We start from the raw sequence: 18,669 nt of genomic DNA on the forward strand, positions 1-18,669 counted from the left end.
AGAGATGAAGAAGGAAAGACAATAGACTCGGAGGACTCCCGTAAGGGACTTGTTATAAAAGGGGAGAGGGTCAATAGTTCTTTTCTTTCCTTTAAAATGTGATCATATTGTAGGTTGCTAAGAAAGTACTACTGAGGAAGGAGAAATTGATGACTTTGGAGAGAGAGTGTAATAATTCCAGGAGCCACATTCTTGAGAATGTGAGTGATGGGAAACATGCTAGGGCAAGCATAGCCCTGAGCATGGTGTGTTGGCAAGACTTCACTTCTCTGGAAGTCTACCTAAAACTGAATTCACTCATGAGGGTCTTTCAGCAAGGCAAAAGGAGATTGGAAAAAAAAAAAAAAAATGATGTATACATTTTTACATTGAATGTGGCCACTGTAGAGTATAGGGATTTTTTTCACAATTACATATTCCATTTTCCCATATTCCCATTCCTTTCCATTGACCTTAGGTACTTTTTTCTCATATAGTCAGCTCCAAAGGCATTGACCATGGCCTTCCATGCCCTACTTTCCCTTATCTGCTCGGAGAGTTCCTATTCACACCACTCAGGCATTCCCGCTTTGCAGTGTTCCTTGATCTCCATGGAGAGGGCAGATCACTCTGACCCTCAAATCAGGCTGTGTAAACATCTCCTTTAGCAACTTGTCTTTTGGCCAGAAGCCCCAAACTGACATTCTAGAGGCTCATGGATTTTGTTTGCCCAATGCAGTGTTTTTAAAACACTATTTTTGGATTAGAGGACAACATTTACAAAAATGAAAATTTTACACCAAAAAAAAAAAAAATCCAATAATATATATAGCATTCTTGGAAAATGAAAGACGGGCATCACTGGGCCCAAATTCCCACGTGGGAGCAACTGCCTATAGAGCAGGCAAGGTGCTCCCTGTCCGTTTTCACCCCAGCTCACCCCTCGGGCTTTGTCAGCATAGCTCCTGTGGACAGATACAAGGCTGTGAATGTACGTGCCATGCTGAGCCGAGACTTGGGCCCGAGGGGCAGGAGTTATGACTGGTTTGCCTGTGCATCCCAGCATCTAGTGAAGTGCCAAGCACACCTGTTCTGAATTGACTTTCCCACGTTCCGCAGTGTCACCTTGCACAACCTGCATGCCCCCTCGCACGGCCTGTTTCTGAACGCAGGTATTCACCCCCAAAGCTCAGATCCTTACATCTACCTTCATCCCCGCTGCCTAAGGCGCCCACGCCACTTGGTTACCGAATCCTTCACATCTCCGCTCAAATGTCACTTTCTCTGGAAACCTTCCCCAGCCCTTCAGCTTAAGTCGGATCCCACTGTAATGTGCTTTCAGAGCACTCTAGACTTTTCCTCATTGCCATTGTGGGGTTGTTAGTGTTTACTTGCGTGGTTGCTTCACGTGGGCTTGCCCCACTCGACTCTAAGCCCCGTGAGGGCAGGCCCAGGGTGCCGGCACTCACTGTGGAATCTGCCGCACCTCCCCTGGCGCCGCGTGCTCAGTAAACCTTCAAGGTGTATGTGAACGAATGAGTGAACAAATGCTTCCAAGAAATAGGCCTTAAGGAAAGTGGAGGCCTGTGTGGAGAGGTGTAGATGTCTGCTTTAGTCCGTGGAGCGCTGTGACATGCATGTGTCACTCTAAACTTCCTAAACTGCTTTGATTTGAGTCTGGATTTGTCTAGTCGGCGACTGTGAGCAACCCGAGGGCAGGCTCTCTTGTTCATTTTTTTATTTTTCTGTGTCTAATACAGGGACCTGCATCTACTACAGAATTCCAAAAATGTATATTGAATGACCAAACTAATGAACACAGACTCCCTTCTTAAGAAAATGATGAGAGTTTCTCGACTTATTAACTTACTCATGACACTCTGTCATTACTTCAGATTGAGCTCTATTCCAGAGCCGAAGTGTATCGACAATGGCCACCACAAATGATCAAGACGGTGGCTGTATGATGCCCTGTTAGTTCTGGTCATCAACTTTCTGTGGTCTCTGGCCTATTTGCTAAGTTTTTGAGGCATTTTACGAGCATCGTTAACCTTACCATGTCCAATAATTGCAAAAGCAGGGGAAGCATTGAAGGATCAATTGGAAAGACTTACGATGATGATGGAACTTAAAGTGAAATCATTTTACAAGAGAAGGTGCCTACTGGGTGTCTGTGGAATGTTTGACTCCAGATAAAGTTGGTTTTATCCAACAGAGAGAGTGTCTTATCCACCAGGGATCTAAAACTATAGATCATGGAAGGTTCTGAGTTCACACATGCCTCCTCATCAATGAGCCGGGGCACATAACTAATTGACCATAAGGCTCACTGGGACTAATTAGCAGCTGTATGTGAAGAGCTTGGTTCAGACTTGTAGCACAGAGGATGGCATTCTAGAATGGCCAGATCCTGGACTCACAATTCAGTCACCGCCCCGGGGGGGGGGGGGGGTGTCGCACTGCTTGGCTGGTGAAATGGTTGGGGCTCTTGGCTCCTCTGTGGGCTGGTGTGCGCAGGTGTGCATCCATCCACTGCCGGCAGAGGGCAGCAGTACGCTGTGCGTGTGCAATTTGCATCCCAGATTGGCAAATCCCCAAGGATTTACAAAGAAAGCGAGTGGGTGTCCCAGGACTACCCAGATTTCTTTTCTCTGGGTGTCAACACTGGTCTGAGTAATTGCAAACACAGACCTTCTACATATGTTGGACTTTGGCTCATCTGAAATCCTGAAATGAATACACAACTAGAAGCTGCCATCACAGACAGGAAGTAACTTTAATTAAATATTGTGAAAGTTGAAAAGTTTTTACAGCTTGAATTTTTGCAAAAAAAAAAAAATTATAACAATCTCTACAGTAGTTAGGTTCTCTAACAATTGAACTGTACAGTGTGTGTCTATTCAAAAAGTTTGATAAGAAGGTGAAAGGTTAGTAGATTCAGAGATGACTTCGTTAAGCTGCATCCTAGTACAATGTGAGGCCAGGGCATGTCAGGCAATCCAGTCATCCAGAAGCTGTATTTTTCCCCCAAAACTGAAATCTTAATTCTCTGTTTCATTTTCTTCTTAAAGCCATATTCTGTATTTAGGGGAACATTTTTTATTTGTAGAAATTTTGTGCAGAAGAAAGAGGGTCAGAGGGCCAGAACATCTTTTCATCTAATCAATATAAATAGAGGTGACAGAACACAAATTATACACATTTTAAAGGCTCTTTGGACTTTCCAGAAAAGTTCTAACCACTACACATGGCTGACAGATGGGTGGCGTTTGTTGTCAGGGTCTGAGCCGGACACCTTGCCGGCTGACCATTCCTTCACAAACAGTTAAGGGGCTCACCAGACAAAATATGGCTTTAAATTGTATACATCTTCAGGCCAGCACTTACCACACGAATTCAGACAAACTTTCTGAGTACCGAGAAGCAATGCGTCCACCTTGCTTACATTTTCCAGTTTTTTTATTATTATTAATCATCATTATTATTATTTCTCACCTTGAAAAATCAGCTTTCCTCCCCTCCCTTCCCTCCCACGACTCCCCTCCCGCACCCGCCCCAACCCATAAAAATCGCACTCTTGACAGTCTAGTGAAAACCATTGCAAAATCCATATGGGGGCATGCACAGTTGCAGCATTGTTGTAAATTTCTTGCTCTACTAGAAAAAGTTACATTGTCTTAAGGTAACAAAACAGTTCTTTTGTGCTTTTCCATTTCTTTGTTTTTTTTTTTTTTTTTCTTTTTTCTTTTTCTTTTTTTCTTAGAATGTTAGTGATGACTGACAGTTCCGGTGCACAGTTACAATGTACAAGTGAAATGAATATGATTTGCATTGTTAAGGCATCCAATCTGCTGGTTTATATTTATGTGAAAGACAGAGGAAATATACAAGCAGACTTAAGAAAGAAAGTATGTTCATTGATTTCTATGAAGTTTCTCCCCCAAATTTAATGCACAAAATGCGTCACTCCAAAGGGAGAGATTCCATGCATATTAATAGAGTAAAACAGCATTAGGGTTTTTTTTTTCTTTTTGTAAGCTTCCAAAGCAAAGGATACATTTTTTTTTTAATCTACAGAACTAAATGCTACAAGAATAATATGCTACTATTTTTTTTTTTTTTGCCATATATTGGAAAAAACTTCTTAACTTACAAATAATACAAAAATAGACAATGGCTTTTGGGTGGAAATAAAAAAAATTGAAGCATGGTTTAAAACAAAACTAAAAATAACTATAAATGAAATGTTTAAAAATCACATTGAAACTGCTAATACAACTGTAGGTGACCAAATACGCACTTTTCACATAGCAAACATACACAATAAAATAAACTGGGAGTGGGAGGAAAAGGAAGAAGGGGAAAGCAATGTACAAATTCCAAAGATAAATACATTATTTATATGGATATTTTACAAAATCCCCTTTAAAACAAAAAGCCTTTTAATTAACTTTGCAAGTATGTGCAAGCTAAAGGTAGTGAGCTTTTTTTTCTTTGCAAAATATGCAGTAAAATCTTTTTGTGATATTGAAAAACTGTCTTAAGACATTAAAATGTATAAATAGAACAACGACTTTGGCAAAAATCACAAAAAATCTACAGTATTTATAACTACATACAAAAACACAACAGCAAAGGAAAAACTATCAGGCAAATGCATCCTCAGAGCTTTGCTGCATCTTTGCTATTTATTCTTACTTTTAAGAACACTTCCCAGATGATGAGAGCAAAAATTCCATAGAACAAAAAGCTATGTTTTGGAGCTCTCAACCTTCTTCTCCTTTCTCCCAGTTTTCCTTTTACTCTTAATTCCAAAGCACTTAACCTGTCGCTCTAATCTATTCGGTTACAAACGGTAAGGGTCACCGAGAGAGGTGCGTTATCTCAAGTGGGAAATCTGTAACACCTGCCATGTTGCTTTTGTCAGCTTTTGGAGGATTGGTTCTGAAGTCAGCATTTAGGATGAGTAAACTTTAAACTTGCAAATGGCGGCGTGAAAGTGGGATTTTGGCTTGATAACTGGAGAGCATAATGTGGAATTCTGTGCCTGGACCCTGTTCCATGAAGTCTCACAGGAGATTCTCACACAGTATGTTTGCCATCAAGCTCTCGAGAGGCCATCGGCTTCAGAAGAAGTTGACACAAGTGAAAGAGAGAATGATATCAGGTTTAAATATGCAGTTTTAACAATCTGTCTAGAGGCACTGGATTTTTGAGTAGAAGGGAAAAGTGTGATCACTTACATCACTTTTTAACTTTCCAGGCTGCATTTATTTACACAGTTACTTAAGACAACAATACAAAAGAGATAAATAAGCTTGCACTGCTAAGGGATGGCATGTTAAGTTAGATATTGAAAATGCACTGTCTGAGCTAACTACCATTTGATATGCTTTAAGGCGCAAAAGCCGACCCTTAGTTTTCTAAAAAATCTAACTGGCATTCCTATTCTGTCCCATACAAGCTTTTTTTTTTCTTTTTTTCTTTTTTTTTCTTTTTTGACTTTTTTGTAAATATCACCACTTCATTCTCCCTTTACACAGCTTTAAAAACATCATAAATTAAAACATGGAGTCTTATTTATAGTGTCCCTTGTATACAGCTTTACGGTTTATAAAAGACAAATGATTGCAGAGTTAAGCTTAAAAAAAAAAAAGAAAGAAAAAGAAAAAGTGGATTTGCTTTTATCAACACAGAATAAATATATCCCCCAAATACTTGGGAGGTACAACTTTTAACCAACACTCTGCACTTGCAGATCCCTTCCAATTTCAGTATTTGCAAGGTCGGTGATATTGTTTGTTTAAAAATCTGCAGTTATCGTGATTCCTCTTAAAAAGGCCTGAGTTAAAAGTTCCACTCGGGGACTTGTATCAGATTACTCTCTGTAGCAGAATCCAACCTCTTCATTAATAAAATTCTTCAAGGCAATTCTTTCACATGGGAGGAACAATCATGCCAGATATCGCTGTGGAAAGAGAAGACAAAAGTCAGTGGTTTTGCATCCAAATTTCTCACTGAGGGGGAAAAAAAAATGGGAAAAAACACCCACACACCACTATGTTGGTTGAATATTAGTCACAAATGTGCTCTCATCTTCCCTGGAACGAGGGTTTGTTATAAAATATACATGTACTTTATTAAGAATGGTAATATATCAGCCTGTGTATGTGTCTTTAACAGAACAGAAGAGGCTAAGCATCCTCCAAGTCTGATTTCAATTTTGAAACGTAGCTGGAAAGTTGCATAGTTTGAATACTGCTGGGAAAGTTGCGGCCCCAAACCTTGCAAAATAGTGAAAATTTTCAATTTGTCACTCTTTTTTCCCCCCTCCCCTTCACTTCCATAATATAAAATTAAAACAACAACAACAACAACAACAACAACAACAACAACAACAAAAACCCAGTTCATCCCAACTGCCAGCAAGTTCTACAAAAAGCCCACGCTCTGTGCTCTGCGCGTGCACGAAGACAGGGCGCTAGGGCAGCAAGCAGAATGCCTTCATTTCAGTCGTCCGTGCCTGGGAAAAGGAGGTGCCAGCCACCGAGGGCCTTGTTCCCGGGGCCGATGAAGCTGGGAGAAGAGCACGGCGGAGGAGGCAAGGCAGGTTTGCATGAAACTACAGCATGTTTCCTATACTACGGCTTCACTCAAGGCTCCGGAATGGTCTGACCACGTTCCTAGAAAATTATAGCCTAGGAAAGCTGGGGTAAGGTCCTGGGGTAATCAAAAAACTCTTTCAAAGTGTTCCGAGTTAGCAGGCCGCACGCAGCGGTATTTAGAAAAGCAGGGAATCCGCTAGGCCAGCCTTCCACCTCTGGCTTTCCTGCTTTCTGAGTAGGATGCCCTTCCTCCTCCACCCCCCGCCCCCAAGGTAGTTACTTGTTTCCTTGAACCTCTGCCTCCTCAGCTAGAAAATGTAGTTAAGGGTATTTGTAAGGGCAGTGACATTTTTAGGGTTGTTGGAGATTTAAACAAAATAACATATGTGAAGTGCTTGGCCCAGAGTCAGCTCCTAGTAAAGACCTCATAGAGGTTAGCTGCTGTTGCTTTTAATCCATCCCTTCTGCTGCCAAACTAGCTGTGTGACCTCGTGCTAATGGTTTGACTTCTCTGGGCTGTGTTTCCTCTTATACCAAATAGGCACCACCTCGTACAGCATACTTCACACGATGAGCACGAGCAATGGAAGGACGTCTGTAAGAAAGTTAAAGCAGTATGGCAACTGTGAACTATGCTGGGGGAAGAGCGATGCGTCCATTAGAAGCAAGAGGCAGCCATCTTTGCTTCCAAAGAGGAGAGAGAAAGCCATGGCTTTCTTCTCGTTGGCAATTCTGACTTTAAATTGATGTTCTTGTCAGCGATGACTGATACCAGGAAGTGGCGCTCTTCGTATCCCAACTCTCATGTCCGGAAAAATGTGCCTGTTTTTATGCGAACCCCAACTACCACAAATCCTGCTGCAGACACAGGGTGGCTAGGTGAGGCTCTAAAGCCCTGCAGCCTCTGCACCCCTCCTGTTTCCCCTCCCCCACCCCCGACATTTTAAATTCAATTAAAAAATGTATTTTGCCAAACACTTTTTCCGTTAATTTTTAAACCCATCTGTATTCACAGGGAAATTTAATCCACATGTTTCTGATTCATGTACACGTAAATCATCCAAATGTTGTTTTGCAAGAGCCGTTTTGCAGTCCAAAAGCTCCTGGAGTCTTTTTCGTAAGCCCTCATAAGCCATTTTTCTTAGAAACAGGAAGTGTCTCTTGCCAAATGCAGACCAACTTAAACTCCCAAAGATTCGGGATCAGTTGGAAAAGCAGTCCCCCTAAGATTCAAGTGAGCCCTAGATCTGACGGAAGCGGGGAGCTCAGATTTTTAGCCCAAGCCTTAACATGAGAATTCAAGATGCTGCAGCTCCAAAGGCAAGGGGCCGGGGGGTCTCTGCACCGGGACAGCTCAGCATGGCTCTGCCTCCTGAAGGATCTTTCATCTAGGCTGGAGGGGGGGCCAGGCACCCTTATTAAGGCCAGGCCTTTCTGTGGGGGTTCTAAACCTCCAGCAAGAGAACCAAGTCCTAGTTTGCTCTCCACCCAAACCCACTTTGTGCGCCTGGCATTAAAGGGCAGTCCCCTACAATACGGCCAGGCAGCTCAGGCAGCGTCGATGGGATGCAAAGCAGAGAACTGACAAACTTCCCGCTAATTGGGTCAGTGGGACCAGCCAACATTTAGTAATTGGACCCTGAAAACATCAGGGTTGTTTTTTAATTCTGAATGGCCAGAGGAAAAAAAAAAATCTAGCCGTGTTTTGTACCTGAATAATGTGCTAGATTAATTAGATTAAACCTCCACTAGGGCCCCATTAGAAGTTACAAAGCAAAGCTAACCGGCGTGCCAGTCCATAGCTAACAGTGCTTCTTAATCTGGAATATAGGGGTCACAAACTCCAGCGCCCCGAGAGCCCAGACTGGGAACAGAAGCGAGCAAAGTGCACTAATAGGGGTGGAGGGACTCTGCCAGGGGCATGGCAGGCCTTCTCTAGAGTGGGCTCCCCACAGTTACTGCACAGAAATGCCTGCTCACGACCACCAGATCTTCTGAACTCTTGCAAGAGAAGATGGAGATGTGAATTTTTTAAAATACAAAAGAGCCCAGTTTATACCTCGTAGCAAATAATTAAAATTAAAAACAAGCCAACAGACTTATCTGAGGGTACCTAGGGGGTGGCTTTGGTCTGCCCACACTTTCCTAACCTTGCCCTTGTTGGCCCTCAGACTTCTCTTAGAGTCTAAGGGAAACCGTGGAATCTCATTTGTACCTACACCCCAAACCCTGATTATAATATCAGACTTAAGTCTCATCGGTGATCTCCTAAGCTCCAGACGCAGAACACTTACCGATAGATCAATTTTAGGAAAAGTTCTCTGTTTGCAGCCTCTGAGTTGCTATACCTCTAAAGAGGCCTTTTTATAAAGTAATCCCACTGCATGATTGCAGGGAAGCTCCTGGGTTTTTAGGACCTGTTTTTCTTGTATCTGTGCTGCAATCCTCAGGATTACTTATGTGGGTGAGAGGGATGGGTGTTTGAGGCTTGGAATGTTCCAGAAATGCCGCTGGTACACTGACTTGCCCAAGTGGGGGCCATGAAGATTTCCATGAGGACACAACACTCTCAGCAACACATGCCAAACATCACAAAACATCATAAGACCGAGGTGGCTCTGCCATTTTCCCCGGCAGCTGGGTGATCACGTTCTCTGACAGAAGGTCGGAAAACTATTGGTCTGAAAGGCCATGCATTTTGCATTATGGTTTTCACATTTTGATAAGAACAAAGACAAAATGAAAAGTTTTGCGGAGCTGGGAGAGTTTGGAGTGAGAGAGTGGAATGTGGTCTTCCTCGAACCACCATATGGGTAAGAATTATGAGCTAATCAGGACCAGAACGGGGGTGGGGGGGGTGGATCTTGCACAAATTGAGCATGTGCCCAGAGCAAAAGACAATTCCACGAGATCACCGCTGGACTACATGATATCTAGAGTCAGGTGGGGCCAGCCAGCCTGAGCTCCAACAAGGTGAGGAAAGAAAAAAAAAAAAAAAATCAGTGTGTGTGTACTATTTCTGTGAAATCACTCTGGTCTTTTGTTTTTAATTTTTCATTGCAGGGACTGTCCAGGACATGGTTAGGGTTTAAAATCACTACACTGTGGGGCATGCTGACAGCCTCCTTGGGTCTGCCTCTCTCTTGATTAATGAAGTCCTCTGAGGCCTGAAATTGCATAGAATCCATGCTCTAGGGGCCATAAGCCTTTGGAGAAGGGGGAGGACGTCTCCAGGACAATGGCTGAGCAGAGTGGGTCACTCAAGTCTTTGACCTATGAAAATAGACACACCGGGGGAGTCGTCAGGATCAGGATTTATCAATGACTTTAGCTGGATGGGAATGGAAGAAGACGTCTCTGCCTTTTCTCTTTAAATCCAAAATACAGCTACATTTTCCAAAGTTTTTCATGGGATGTTAATTGGTCTTAACACTCAGAAAGGGTTCTCTGGGCAAATAAATTTAGAGAACTAAATGGAATACTCTTTTTTTTATTTAACTGCAGGATGTCTGTCTCAGAGCTTTTAATAAACTTAGGTACATTGTTGCTCTCCAAGACTGGGATTCAGTAAGCACCCCACTTTCTAGATTTGTTTAACCACAAAATTTAGATTTTTTTAACAGCATATCTTGTGAGACTCCAGAAGTGCTGAGACAAGAGTTGCTTTATCCTAAAAAAATTTCTCAGACATATGGTAATTTGTCCAAGGTTTTATCTACCTGGGAGAGAAAGCCAGTTGGCACCGCAGGAGAAATTGTGAATTATAAAATATATGGAAAGAATGGAATTTATGGCTTCCACGTAAGGACTTCCTTGTTCAACCTCATCCCCACTTCCTGGGCCTCCATGCTCCAGGATGCCAAGTGGCTTGCTGGTTACTGCACATTACTCTTTGGCTCCAGTTATCTTTAATCCTCTGCTTCAAATGCCCCCTCCCCATCTCCCTCTGCCTGAATCCTCCTTGCCCTTCATGCAAGGTCCAGTTCAATGGCAGCCTTCTCCAGGAGACTACTCTGAATTCTCCCCGATCTTTCCCTCCTCTGAACTTCTACAGGTGGGCACCCGGCCTCTCCTAGACAGATCTGTCTGCTTTACTGGGGTGTTGTGTTTCCTTTAACACAGGGAAAGATTTGAAGGCCAGGATTTTGTAGTCCACCTGGGCCTAACCCAGTGGCTTCACAATAGTGTAACCATAGAGCATAGGGACTTACTATCAGTCTGCTAGGGTTTTAACCCCAGGCTCTCCCAGTTTGTTAGCTGTGTAACTCTGGATGAGCCATCTTGGCTTTAAGGCTCAGTTTCTGCATCTGTAGAATGGGGACAACAAACAGCCTACATCAAGGGTGGTTGGGAATGAGATAATGTAGAAGCCTGGCTGGGAACAAGCCCTCCCATGTTAGTAGCTGTGACCATCGTCATCACCATCATGCGAGACTGCAATGCGTGTTCGTTGGGGAATAAACATACATGCAGTCACTAGAGACAGGGCCGAGATGGGGCTGCTGGGGAAAAGGCCTTTAAGGAGCTGGCTAAAAAAAAACCCAGGATGATATACAATTCGTAGAGTGGCAGTTGGAAGTACACAGGTCTTTAAAACCCTCAAATAGCCTAAACGTGTCACCTCTGATCTTATTTAAACAGTCCATTTGCTTAACCAACTCTTCCTTTGTCACTTGCCCGGTCCTAATGATCACAGTTCTGAACTAGGTGGGTCCAAATGAAATCACTGTAACAACGAAAAGGAGAAGGACGGTAACACTGCAGAGGTCCCCCCACCCAGCCACTCCGCCATTCTATAACCCACCCACGTCCTTTCTCCATAGATAAGCAGAGTCTAGAAAACTAACAGTGAGGTCATTCTTTAGTTGCAGGTCTAGAAGCCCATTGTCCCAATGTCCCTGTCTTCAGGGGAGACCCCAAAGCTTCAGGCAGGAGCTCCCCAGAAGCAATGGCATAACGCACCCTGGGCAGCAGTGATGGTGTACAGAGGGCCAAGGTGCGGTCCCAGGTGTGTGGGCCCTGCCTCGTGAGGGTGGCAGGAAGACGGACAGGATCGCTTCAAAAAAACTGGTGCCAGTTAATTCGACTTTAATGTCTCTACTCATACCTCCTCCCCTGCCACCCCTCAGGAGCTGTTTGGTACATGATGGTATTGGAAAAACAAAAACTAGCAGAAGGAATCTCCTGGACGCATGCTCAAACAGAAGGCAAGGACCATGTCGTCCACAACAGCAAATCCAGCACCAAGTGTGTCCCTGAATTTCACCTTGAACCCTCCCCACTGTGCAGCTGTGTGTGAGAAATGTGATGGAGAGGTGGCGATTCGGCTGCTAATCAGAACAGGGGGGATCAGCCTCTGTACTTTTGGAACCTGTGCAGACTTGTGTTACAAATGCCCTGGGTCTGGGGCGCCTGGGTGGCTCAGTCGGTTGGGCGACTGCCTTCGGCTCAGGTCATGATCCTGGAGTCTCGGGATCGAGTCCCGCATCGGGCTCCCTGCTCAGCAGGGAGTCTGCTTCTCCCTCTGACCCTCCTCCTTCTCATGTGCTCTCTCTCATTCTCTCTCTCTCAAATAAATAAATAAAATCTTTAAAAAAAAAAAATCCACTTCTGTGTAAGAACTGAACTAGTAGCACCATGTTGAAAGTATTACACTAAGGGCGCCTGGGTGGCTCAGTCAGTTAAGCGACTGCCTTCGGCTCAGGTCATGATCCTGGAGTCCCAGGATCGGGTCCCGCATAGGGCTCCCTGCTCGGCAGGGAATCTGCTTCTCCCTCTGACCCTCCTCCCTCTCATGCTCTCTCTCTCTCATTCTCTCTCTCAAATAAATAAGTAAAATCTTAAAAAAAGAAAGAAAGAAAACGAAATGCCCTGGGTGACAAATGAACAAATTTTGTATGAGTCCCTGTCTTGAGGCCATTCCATTATTACCTAAGAGCGCCTGCACACGCACGCACACACACACCCCCCAGATGTTCCCTAAATCCAGGACATGCTACCGTCTGGGCCGAGTCCCTATTTTCAGTCCCTTCCTGCTCTCTCCTTGGGACACATGCAGGCAGAGACCTGGGCCTGGCAGAAGGGTGGTCTGCTTCGGTTGCTGTGGGCCAGGGATCCAGCTGCTGACCTCCCAAGAGCTGCAGGCCTTTGCTTCTCAAGCACCACCTCTCAGCTGCTGATGACAAACCCCATTCTATCTTATTTTGATATCAAATCTATGTTTTAATGCGGGTTGTGATAGGCAGCTCAAGAATGGCAGATTTCCGTTTCCATAGGTGTTACCCTTAGTTAAACCCATCGTAAGTTATATGCACTTACGCATTATATCCTTAGTTTGCCAGCCGGAAGTGTATTGAGGGTGACAAAGCATTATTTTCAGCGGAAAAAGACTCAGATGTGTATGAACGGGTGGCTCCCCTGTGTGGAGGTGGGCATGACCCACTGTGAATAATGTTGCCTGAAATGCAATTCAGATTATTTTCCTCTGCCCTCTAAGATGGCTTTGCCAGTGCAGTTCAAGGGAGGGCCACGAGCATGTTATTCCGGGCATGACTCCGGCTGTGCTGGGCAGATTTGCCAGCAGGTTTCTGAGGAATGTTTAGCAGAGCCTGTCTGGAGTCAGAAGTCACAGTGATTAGGAGCTCAGGTTCTGGAATCACACAGTTTGGGTTCAATTTTGGCTTTATCAGTATTAGCTGTGTGACCTTGAGCAAACTGGGCCTGAATTTACCCATCTATGTAAAGGGAATAGTACTGATTTCATAGGGTCTTTGGAAGAATCAATACGAGATTACGTCCACGTAAAGCATTCAGTGCAGAGTACATGGGTACTCTGTATAAATAACATAAATGATATACATATACCTAACATACAATACATAATATACATATACATAAGAGACAGGGCTGAGAGATGCCAGATGGGTATGCCACCCTCCTGACGCCTCCCGCCCCCCCGGCTGACGTCCATCAGTGAAGGTGGCGTGACGACCACTGAGGGAAGGCACTATGGGGAGCTGTGTAGTCCAGGGGTTAGGGGCACAGATCCTGTGGGGTTTGCATTCATCTCCACCATTTATGCGCTATGCCTATAGGCAGGTATTTACTCTCCTTGAGCTTCAGCTTTATCATCTGTACAATGGAGATCATAATATCCTCATATTTCACCAGGAAGCTGTGAGGATCAAATAAGATAAAGCATGCTCAGTGCTGAGCACAGCGCCTGACACAGGGTTCCGTGCTAAATAAATGGCAGCTGATTATTTTATTGATATTATTTCCCTGCCAGTTGCCTTAGGCATCCTGGGTGCATCCTTCTTACCCCCTCTGAGTAATGCAGTGCTTGGGAGATGGAAAGAGGAGAGATGAACTTCTGAGCCTGAATCCGAAGCCAGCTTCTGCCACACGCACTACTGCCGGAAGTCAAACGATTTCATAACCTCCCTGACCTTGAGTTTTCTCATCTGCAAAGTAGGGCCTTCAAATGCCCGGCACGCAGTCCGGCCTGAGGGATGGACGAGCTTGTGCGGGTCAACAGAGCCAGCACATGAGAAAAATGTGAGACACGGCGGCCCCGTTTTAAAAGGGTGGGGTTCGGGGCGCCTGGGTGGCTCAGTGGGTTGAGCGACTGCCTTCGGCTCAGGTCATGATCCTGGAGTCCCGGGATCGAGTCCCGCATCGGGCTCCCTGCTCAGCGGGGAGCCTGCTTCTCCCTCTGACCCTCCCCCCTCTCATGTGCTCTCTCTCATTCTCTCTCTCTCAAATAAATAAATAAAATCTTTAAAAAATAAAATAAAATAAAATAAAAAATAGGGTGCCTGGGTGGCTCAGTGGGTTAAGCGACTGCCTTCGGCTCAGGTCATGATCCTGGAGTCCCGGGACTGAGTCCCCCATCGGGCTCCCTGCTCGGCGGGGAGTCTGCTTCTCCCTCTGACCCTCCTCCCTCTCATGCTCTCTGTCTCTCATTCTCTGTCTCAAATAAATAAATAAAATCTTAATAAAAAAAAAATAAAAGGGTGGGGTTCTTCTTCCTCAATGAGTAGAGAGGTCACCTCAATTCTTGGTGACTCTTATTTTCCATACTCCATGATGGAGACCAAAATGGAACAATTTTAATATGAACCAGAATAGTAACAATTTGGGGTTTCTGGTCCCCGGCAGTCAGTCTTGGGCCTTTGGTCTACAGTGCTCTAACCTCAGGGCTCTGGTCAGGCCATGGCTCACGCACTCCCCGTGATCAGCCCCACACACGTTCACTCTGACAAAGGCAACAGGAAGGGAAGGTTGAGTGACCTACTTCAGGAGAAGGCCAGTCCCGGGAGAGACCCTGCAGTGGAGAACTTGCTAGAGTCCACAAAAGACTGGTCTGATTATGGCGACCACAGGGAATGAAAGAGGAGAAAAGAGAAATGCTGATATTAGTAAGTGGAAATAGTATTCTTAAGCAAATCCCGGGCCTGAGCACAATTGCTGGAGTTGGAAAGAGGACAGCTCAGGCAACTCCAGCAGAGAAGGGATGTGTGGGGCCAGGGGCCAGGGCCAAGGAGAGTGAACACAAAGGAACAAACAAAAGGAGGGCAGAGAGAAGCAGGCCAGCCCAAGGCTGATCCCTTGCACCAGTGACGCATCTGCTTCAGGCCCTGGGAGGGTGAAGTCAGGGCATCCTGTTGGCCTGGGTGGGGCTTACCTTGCAGGCTGTTCCCATTGGTGCTGGTGCAGGTGGGAGGCGGGGAGGTCTGGGGTCTGACAACTGGCGCGAAAGCACTCTTCTGTTTCACGGCTGAGACCATGTTGGCTGGTGAGAAGGAGAAGATGCCCGAGGAGCTGCTGCAGTTGGAGGGGAGGCTTGTGGAGGAGGCCATGGTGGGGCTGGATGGCACAACTGGGTGGGGCAATGGGAAAGGAGAAATCAGCACCTCTCCTGGCATGTGAGATTACACAGCTCAGCTCTGCCCTTCACCCAGCCACCCTGCTCAGGCCACCCTTCCAGCACGAGCCTTCCCTGAACGCTTGGGATCTTAGCTGCTTTCATCACTTGGTGCTTGGCACGTGCGACCTTTTGTTGGTGGTGATCTTTTATGTGTTTATTCTGGGTCTACTACATGCTGGGCAATGTGCTAGGCACTGGGGCATCCCAGGCCATGAAACGAAAGTTTCATGCCTTGGGCTGGCCTGCTTCTCTCTGCCCTCCTTTTGTTTGTTATTTTGTGCTACCCTATCCCTTATAAGATAGGGTAGCACAAAATAATGACAAAGGTGAGCGTGGCCAGCTCTGCAGAGGCAGGGAAGAGAACCAAGGAAGGCTTCATGGGGGAGGTGTCAAATGAAGCATTCCAGGTAGGGCCTAAACTAAGGTTCTAGCAAAGGGACTGGCAATGTAAGACACAGGAGGAGACCAGCCTGAGACAGTGTGGTCACCGATGGAATGAGAGGTGTGAGGAAGAAGGGTAGGTTGCAGGTAATGCCAGGATTCCAACTTAAAGCACTGGCAGATAGTGGTGTGTATGTGCCCCTGTTCTCCCCATGAAGCTATGAGTTCCCTAAGGATACGACTGTGCCTGAATGCTTCACACACACAGATACAGCTAGGTAGGAGGCCAGGTGGATAAAAAGACTGCCACAGGCAATATTTGGGGATAATGCAGAACTACAAGTCAAAGTCACAAATTCTTTCTATCCCCGTAGAGCTGTACATGAACACTTGTGAATTAATAAGCAGTAGGACAGAAGCTTTGTGTAAATACTCACAGTGTAGTAGTAGTGGGGATGTGGATTATCAATGATGGGAGAATTTTGGCAATTCATGGAGGGAGAGAACCTAGTTGCTTGGAGACATGAGTTTGGTAGATGCACATTCTCTACTGACCATGGTCCTTTCAGCCTGGCCATTCATATTTCGTTAGTTACTAATGATCTCATGGTTACTTCAGGAGACAGAGATTTTGCACACAGTGAGCCCTCTCCACTCAAGACCAGTATGTTCATATACTCACCTTCTATTTCCTCCATCTCCTCGGGAAAAGTATGGATCTTGCCCAGTAATTTTCAAGCATTTAATTCAAATTCTAAGTACTTCCTTCTACTGTATTATTTTTTCCCATGATGTAATAAACATTACATATTGCTTTATCATTCACAAGAATCTTCATGTCTTTTTCATCTTATGTCACTGTCAAAGCAACCTTAAGTTGGGGCCTATTACATCCCTTTTACATCTGAGCAAGCCGAGCAAGCTGAGACTCAAAAAATAGTTTTGTGACATGCCCAAGGGCCAGAGCTGGAATGTGGTGAAGCCAGGAACCAGACCCAAATCCAGTGTCTTTTCCACTACACTCCCCTGCAAAAGAAACCAATCCCCAGGGAAAAAGTCCTCCTTCCCATGAGCCCACTGGAGTCTAGATTGCTGGGTAGGGGGCTGGCCTTCCCTTGGCCTACTGGCTGTGGACAGAGGGAAGTGGGATTCAAATGGGTCTAGGCAACAACTGCCATCAGGGGGAAATGACCCCTTGGAATCAGCCCTCAGCACTACACAATCCAAAGGCACTGAATGCTTGATGGAGCGGAACACTGGGCCGCCATCCTCAGAGTTTTCACAAATATGTTCTACACTGTACTTTTTCTTTTAATGAGGCCAGCATTTTTATACATCTCTTAGGATTTGTAAATGTGAAAATACGCTCAATAATAACACCCATTTAAATTGCAAAACTCCTGCACTGGAGGTTTGATTTTTAAATATTCGTAGACTTGAAATCCTGCTGGTTCACTGAGGAAGGCAATTAATCTCGTTGGCAAATGCGATCATTATGTGTATTTAGAGGTGGGGAGTTTGAGGGGGTGGTTAACAGAGGAAAGGATGAAATATAGTCAAGCAGCTCCATTTGTTACAACATTATTAGTTATCAGCCACCACACCACAAAGTGTGTTCACCAGTGCAATGTCTTATTTTATTTTTTATTCTGTTCGGAATTTTTCAACATGAGTGGTTTATGAATAATTAAATATTATGGAGGCAAAAATTCAAATCAGCTGGGCTTTGTGTTTATTGTTTTATTTGCATTTATGCAGATAAAACCGTCCCATCTGAGAGCCTATTTGAGAATTTAATACTATATTTGTGAGCACTGAGGAAATCAATTAATGGAAATTAAATGTTGGAAGTTTCACAGACTGACAGATGCAGTCTCAGGCTGAAGTTGCTGGGTGTCTGCATGGGCTTGGGAAGACAGCTATCCAAGCCCCTAAATTGAATTGCTACCATATAGCAATTAGTTTATTGATTTAATTAAGAACGCCACCTTTTAATTTTCAGGTCATGATTGAAACATTTTCTGATTGAGTAGATGGGAGAACACTGAAATGATAGATCTATGAGAAACCATCTTTCGATGAATCAAAATCCTCAAACTGGTCCCGTTGACATAATGCAGGCAGACATAATGTATGCAGATTATTTGGGGACATTTTAAACGCTCAAAAAGCTGCTGATTCCGAACAGATAAAGTGGAAATATAAAATTTAGCACACACTGAGCATAAAAATTCAACAAGAAAGTAAAAGGCACTAAGTATTACTTTCAGAAATAACCTTTCTCAAAGGCCAAGAATGATCTTTCCTCTCTCAAAGGATTAGAACACTCCACATTTCCACCATCAGAGACAGCACGGTTTCTAGGTTTTTTTAGCCAAGACTCTTTAAAAAAAAAAAAAAATCATGAGTATTCTTTCATTTAACAACACATCTTCTATCATTCCACAAATGTCTAAGAGTTCGGCCTCATTTCACAAAACGGAAGAGTCACCCACACTGTCCAAGATAAACTTGGTTATCTAGGTACAGATCCTCAGCGGGAGATCAAGAGATTGTAGAAACACAGCCCAGGACAGTTTATATGTAAAGATGCCAGTTCCCTGAGGTTCTTTAGATGCAATCTAAATGTTGTACTGGAAATTCTTGAAGCTAAACTTCTTTAAGGCGAGGACAAGGCACCAAAAAAAAAAAAAATAAATAAAAAAATTTCTTGTGTATGTGTGTTTTTTCATCTTGCCAGATTTTTGGAAAAAATAAAGTGTTTCTGTTGTTGCT

The 18,669-nt window shown here is 44.4% G+C and overlaps 1 protein-coding gene across 4 annotated transcripts in view; it reads right to left on the reverse strand.

Moving 5' to 3' along the window:
* Positions 1-2,736: 2,736 nt before the first annotated feature.
* Positions 2,737-18,669, reverse strand: part of EBF1 (EBF transcription factor 1) — a 397,322-nt gene continuing 381,389 nt past the window's right edge. For all 4 annotated transcript variants that reach the window (XM_035013358.1, XM_035013349.1, XM_035013339.1 and 1 more), the window contains exons 15-16: positions 15,271-15,465; positions 2,737-5,947 (exon numbers count right to left, since the gene is read on the reverse strand). In XM_035013358.1, coding sequence (XP_034869249.1) covers positions 5,916-5,947; positions 15,271-15,465 — 227 coding nt within the window. In that variant the 3' untranslated portion in view covers positions 2,737-5,915. The remainder of the gene's footprint in view (positions 5,948-15,270; positions 15,466-18,669) is intronic.

This window comes from Mirounga leonina, unplaced genomic scaffold (genome assembly GCF_011800145.1).
Source record: "Mirounga leonina isolate KUSES-001 unplaced genomic scaffold, KU_Mleo_1.0 Mir_104, whole genome shotgun sequence".
NCBI lineage: Eukaryota > Metazoa > Chordata > Mammalia > Carnivora > Phocidae > Mirounga > Mirounga leonina.